This window comes from Otolemur garnettii, unplaced genomic scaffold (genome assembly GCF_000181295.1).
Source record: "Otolemur garnettii isolate 467f Iridium unplaced genomic scaffold, OtoGar3 scaffold00043, whole genome shotgun sequence".
NCBI lineage: Eukaryota > Metazoa > Chordata > Mammalia > Primates > Galagidae > Otolemur > Otolemur garnettii.
The window spans coordinates 10,433,837-10,440,049 of record NW_003852438.1 but is presented as its reverse complement, the minus strand read 5'-3'; the positions used below and the strand labels follow the sequence as shown (position 1 = coordinate 10,440,049).

The 6,213-nt window shown below is 47.7% G+C and overlaps 1 protein-coding gene and 1 long non-coding RNA gene across 5 annotated transcripts in view; one reads left to right on the top strand and one right to left on the bottom strand.

The window, feature by feature from the left end:
* IKZF4 (IKAROS family zinc finger 4) overlaps positions 1 to 6,213 on the bottom strand; it is a 39,450-nt gene that overhangs the window by 16,090 nt on the left and 17,147 nt on the right. Inside the window, exons 1-3 of one of the 4 annotated variants that reach the window (XM_003790509.1) lie at positions 5,870 to 5,961; positions 2,395 to 2,544; positions 565 to 658 (exon numbers count right to left, since the gene is read on the bottom strand). The exons of 1 other annotated variant lie outside the window; for it this stretch is intronic. In XM_003790509.1, coding sequence (XP_003790557.2) covers positions 565 to 658; positions 2,395 to 2,481 — 181 coding nt within the window. In that variant the 5' untranslated portion in view covers positions 2,482 to 2,544; positions 5,870 to 5,961. Of the gene's footprint in view, positions 1 to 564; positions 659 to 2,394; positions 2,952 to 5,869; positions 5,962 to 6,213 lie in introns of those variants that run through there. 2 more of the 4 variants (XM_012805657.1, XM_003790510.2) reach the window with 2 other exon arrangements.
* Positions 1 to 6,213, top strand: part of LOC111725534 — a 20,191-nt gene that overhangs the window by 1,056 nt on the left and 12,922 nt on the right. The gene's annotated exons all lie outside the window — the stretch shown is intronic.

The window sequence follows — 6,213 nt, the reverse complement described above, 5'->3', positions numbered from 1 at the left end:
AAAAAAAAAAAAAAAAAAAAAAAAAAATTCAGCAAAAATTTGACTACTCTAGAAAGCCTCCTATCGGATCTGATTCTAATCACATATTTATTATTTGATGTTCCCTTGACAGTTAAATAATCAGCTTATTCTCAATGTATTTATTTTGATTCATTGACAAATTGCTTTATAAAAATGATTTTTGAGAGTTTCATAATGTTTTTCAAGGTTAGATAATATACTTAAATATATAAAATGTCTTTTTAAAAAATCCCTCCTCCCCACAATCTTCTGCACAAATATATAGGTGAAGTAAAAACACATAGAAAAACACACACAGATATAGATCACATATGTAGATACAAATAAAAAAACAAAACCCACTGGCATAAACATACCCATAGCTTTCTAGATAATCTGCTAACATCAACATGCAAGGACATGTGCACACAGGCCTAAATATGGAAGAGATAAAGAGAAGGCAGAGAGGAGACAGAGATGAAGAGACAGAGAGAACCCTAAAATTCGTCCCTAAAGTCCACCTATTAGTACTTTACCCAATTGCCCAGCTATATACATACTTACTTTCACAAAATAAAGATTCCATTATAAAATTGTTGGAGTCTTGGGCCTGAGGCAAGAAATCCGGAACACACCCTCCTGAGGGATCCCTCTCCAGCTTTGGTCAGTGGGAAGAAAACAACCACTCAGGACTTTGGGACCATTTCCCATTCATATCCTCTCCTAAAGTCCCACTTCCCCCATTCTTCCCATCAAAACCTGAGGATATTTGTTCACTATCTACGGAAAAAGCCTTATGACTTGAATCCGAGTTTTCCCAGCTAGGGCTCTTTAGGTGAGCCATGGTTACCTAAAAAAAATCCCCAAATTGGAACCACACACATATCATGAAGTGAGCACCTCAGGGTTGTGAGTTGAGACTTGTAGACTCAGAGCCAGTTTTAAAATATGTCCTTTCAACTAAGTGTAGGATTTACTAAGCTTAGAATGACTGAAAAGGGTATCTCATTCCCTTTCAAATATTAGTGCTGACTTGCCCTAAATCACTGGATGTCAGTTATCAGGGAGGAACAGGGCTCTGGCCCTTGGGCCTTGACCCTGAACAGATAAGTGAGCTTGCTGGAAATCCATTGCTAGTCCCAGTGTACTAGGCTAAGGCTGCCTGTTGGGGCTCCCTACATGGGGGAAAATGTCTCAAAAGAGATACTTGTAAACATTAAGGGGAAGCATCTTTTGTGGCTTTCCCAGCAAAGGTGTGGAGATAGGAGGAAGAGCATGAGCCTCTAGAGTTGCACCAGGAATTCAAGAGGCCCTTTGACGTTGTTGCCCTCCCTCAGTTTAAGTTAAGAGGGAAAAATAGGCTGAAGCCTACTTTAATGGGGCTGATACACAAAAATGAATCTGTTGCAGGGGTCAGAAAGTCTTTCTTGGGCCCCAGGGATTTTGAATTTCTAGCCAGGGGGTGAAGGGGACTACAGTAAGACTTAGGAAGTTCAACAGTTCCTCTCTCAGCCCCAGAAAACCCAGTGAGGGAATTTCAAATGTCTGGGACTCCCAAGAAATCCCAGATTGTCAAAGCCAGATATTAAGGCTGCTCTTAGGTTGCAGACAAATTTTCTTGGTCAAAGTCATCATAGATTGGCCGAACCCCCAGAGGGCAAAGCCAAATCATGAGGTTCACGTCAGAGGAACTGGGAGGTAGGCAAAGCGCAGAAAAACAGCAGGGAAAGAAAGGAACTGGTAACCAGCCCACAAGCTAAATGTGTTTCACATGTTGAAGCTAGTCCTCAGCTCTTGCTCCCCTTCCTCGATTCCTTCAAATAGTAGCTACTTCTAGGCAATAGCCACGAGCTTGAAGAACCTGCACACTTCTCTGCAAGGGACCTTATAACTGCTTTCCCTTTTTTGACCATGGGCTCCAGGGTGGCAGGATGCTAACCTGCTAGTAGGGAATAGTGAGTGTAAGAGCAAAGAGAGACGCCCATCCTCAGCTCTATTATGGGGAAGACGCTGAGGACCCTCAGATCTCTGCTCCAGGCTGAGATTATCTGCTGCCAAGGCTCCTGTTTCTTACCTTGCTTCTCTCTTCTCCCATTCCCACCCAGGCCTGTCTCGGCATTTCACCCCAGTCAGCTCTGCCTCTATCTCCAAGGCCTAATCAAGATGTCACCATAAGCTCCCACTGTCCAAGTCATACCATCTTTGCTTAGCAACACCAAACACCCTTTCCCATCCTCCGCAAGTGCAAGAAGGAACGCCCCCTCCCCCGCTACACACACACACACAGCCCCCATCCTCTCCCTCTCCTCAGGCTTGGGAGTTGTTACTGAATTGGCTCCCTAGCCCCAGCACCCCCCTTCCCCCCTCCACTAGCCGCCTTCTGCCTGAACTTACATTATCCTTCCCTTGCTGGTGAGACCCTGGGGTGCGAACGCGGCCGCCGCCTTGGAAACGGCGAGGGAGTGCGGGTGGTGTGTGCATGTCTGCGTCTCGGTGGCAGGCAGGGGTGAGCCCAGCCACTCACCTTCCAGGAAGCGTGGATTCCTGGAAGTGAGGGGAACCGCCGTCATTTCGCAGGCAGCGGCAGCGGCACGGTGAGCAGGGGCCCACGGCTGCAGCCAGCAAGAACAGCTCAGCCCAGGGTGTATGTGTTTTCAGTGTGTGTGTGTGTGTGTGTGTGAGAGAGAGAGAGAGAGAGAGAAAGAGAGAGAGAGAGAAGGAGAGAGAGGGAGGGAGAGAGAGAGAGGAAGAAACAGAACGCTTGGATTTGCTTGGGGAGGGGGCCAGAGAGAATGTGTATGTGTATATAGTAGGGGGATTGTCAGGCTACATCCCTTTTCCAAGACAGTGAAGTGGGTGGAGGTGTGGACAGGGAGGGAGAGGCAGATACCGGTGCCCTCGTGCCCAGCAGACAAAGAAGAACTGCACAACAAATGCCTGAGAGAGGCAAGAGTGTGTGTGAGTGTGTGTGTGTGTGTGTGTGTGAGAGAGAGAGAGAGAGAGATGGATGGGCCTGCGGGTGGGAGGGAGAAAGGGGGGCCCCAGGGAAGGCCCAATCCTCTGCCAGCTGGGGAAGCCAAGGCCCCAGAGGTCATGGGGCCCAGGACATGGGCAGCTTCAAGGCTCTCAGATCCAGAAAGCCCCTCCCCACCAAACTCAGCCACTCTTTCCCTCCACCTCCAGAAGGGAGGTTGCTCTCTAGATCTGGGGACTGACAGCCCCCTCCTTCCCAGCATGAGAGGGCCCAACACAGTGCAGTGTCAGGCTAGTGTTGCTCTATGGCCCTGAATTCTTTCAGATCTCAGGCAAAAAGGCTGGTACATCTCACTACCTGCCCTCCCTCCTCTGCCCCAGGGGCCGGCAGCAGACAGCCTGGATGAATCTGCCCTCTATCAGGACAAGGCCTCTGCTCCCTTCCCTGTCAGAGGAGCTGCTCACTGACAAACTGACCTACTTTGGAAGACTACATTTTCTGATTCTAAGAATTTGGGAGTGGGAGGGGCTGTGAAACTTTGGGCTGCTTACCCCTAGATGTGTTTCTACTAAGATTCCCTTAAAGATTTCACAGCCTCAGAAAACTTGGGGCAAGCACTACACTCAATTAATTGCATAGGCTTAGTTTGAGCAAGTCAGTTTCCCTTGAAAGATAGGAGAACAGGGAGGGGGATCTGTGTAGTAAGTTATCTTCTTCTTATCTCCCTGCCTTCCCTGTCCAGGGAGGGAATGATCTGTACCTTTAGGAGAAGAAAAGGGGAGGGAGAAAAGACAGATTTTCTGAATCAGGTTCTGTGAGGTGTTAAAATATCTCCCAGGAACAGAAGAGATACTCCCTTTATCAAGTGGCCAGGTAAGGGAAGTTCCCCTGGAGAGGCAGCAGAAGAGCTTGAAAACCTGTGAAGGCCCATGGTGTGCTTTGGGAGGGCTGTTCCCGGCAGCTCTTCTCTGTTTCCATATAGCCCAAGAGAGATGGGTCTGTGAGGAGCTCTCAGATGCCTCCGACTGTCTCAGCCATGCCCAGCCCCACAGCGGGCTCTTTGCAGAGCTGATGGTAGCCCTACCTTCACTTGTCTTTTCCCTTTCCAAGGTAGCTGCTGATATCTAGAATTCTCAAAGTACAGATGAGAGGTTTCTGGCCTCCACTTTCATTCAAAAAAACATCCCTTGCAGAGGCCACGTCTTATCTAAGAAATGCCAATCCACTGAAAGCAGGCAAAACTCGGTTTTATAGCACAGTGAAGAAAATAACCTTAGAAGTTTTCTGCTAGTATTCCCCAGAGATACTACTGAAAAGAACTCCATGGGATCTCTCCCCAGTCATTTCATAGTTTTCATTTGCCTGCATCATGGCAGGGACCAGTTTTTATCCATCTGCTTGTTCTCTAGGACTAAACACTAAAGCAGGGTCCTGAGTGTACTTGTTCGTCAACAGTGGCTTTCCTTTTCTTTTTTTTTTTTTTTGAGACAAAGTCTCACTATGATTTCCTCGGTAGAGTGCTGTGACGTCACAGCTCACAGCAACCTCAAATTCTTGGGCTTAAGTGATTCTTTTGCCTCAGCCTCCCAAGTAGCTGGGACTACAGGTGCCCGCCCACGACACCCAGCTATTTTTTTGTTGTAGTTATCATTGTTGTTAAACTGGCCCTGGCCAGGTTTGAACGTGCCAGCCTCAGGGTATATGGCTGGCGTTATAACCACTGTGTTACAGGAGCCAAGAGCAGGTTTTCTTTTTTTCTTCCCTTTTTTTTGGAGACAAGGTCTCACTCTGTCACCCAGGCTGGACAGCAGTGACATGGCCATAGCTCAAACTCTTGAGCTCAAACAGTCCACCTGATTTTAGCCTCCCAATTAGCTGGGACTTAAAGACATGCACTATCACACCTGGCTTTTTTTTTTTTTTTCTTCTTTTAACTTCTGCTTCTTTTATTTATTTATTTATTTTTGAGATAGAGCCTCAAGCTGTCATCCTGGGTAGTGCTGTGGCATCACAGCTCACAGCAACCTCCAACTCCTGGCTCAAGTGATTCTCCTGCCTCCGCCTCCCAAGTAGCTGGGACTATAGGCGCCCGCCACAATGCCCCGCTGTTTTTTGGTTGCAGCCATCATTGTTGTTTGGTGGGCCCGGGCTGGATTCAAACCCACCACCTCAGGTGTATGTGGCTGGTGCTTTAGCCACTTGAGCCATGGGCGCCGAGCCTCTATTTATTTATTTATTTTTGGCTGGAGCTGGGTTTGAACCCACCACCTCCGGCATATGGACTAGTGCCTTACTTCTTTGAGCCACAGGCACTGCCCAATTTATTTTTTTTGAGACAGAATCTTACTTGGTTACCCTTGTTAGAGTGCCGTGACCTTATAGCTCACAGTAACCTCAAACTCCTGGGCTCTTGCCTGAGCCTCCGGAGTAGCTGGAACCACAGGCACCCACTACAAAGCCTGGCTATTTTTAGAGCGAGGTCTTGTGCTTGCTCAGGCTAGTCTCAAATTCCTGAGTTCAAGCAATCCACCTCAGCCTCCCAGATTTTTGTTTTAATTTTTTGTAGAGGCAGGGTCTTGCTTTGTTGCACAGGCTGTTTTTGAACTCTCAGCCTCAAGTGATCTTCCTGCCTTAGCCTCACAAAGTGCTAGGATTACAGATACGAGCCATGGTGCCCAGCCATGGTTTTCTGCATAGACTTAACTGAGCAGGAGGTAGGAGGATTAGCTGGTTCTTCAGAAGTGCCATGACTTTAGTTACAAAAAGTCTCTTCCAATTAAATCAATCTACATGATCCCTGTCATTCTGTCCAGCATGTGGCAGGTACTGAATGCCTTTACCTATTCCAACTCTTTCCCTCCTTAAACTAATGCAGGGTCAGAGTCGACGTCTTACCTTACATTACCCAGGTGCTACCAATGATTCTCATATGTGTGTCTGATCCATTTTGCTATCTCCTTTAGTGCATATTAATAATTCCTTGGTCCCGGCTTGGTGCCTATAGCTCAGTGGCTAGGGTGCCAGCCACATACACCAGAGCCGGTGGGTTGAATCCAGTCCCAGCCTGCCAAACAACAATGACTACAACAAAAAATAGCCAGGCATTGTAGTGGGTACCTGTAGTCCCAGCTACTTGGGAGGCTGAGACAAGAGAATCACTTAAGCCCAAGAGTTGGAGGTTGCTGTGAGCTGTGATGTGCCAGCACTCTACTGAGGGTGACATAATGAGACTCTGTCTC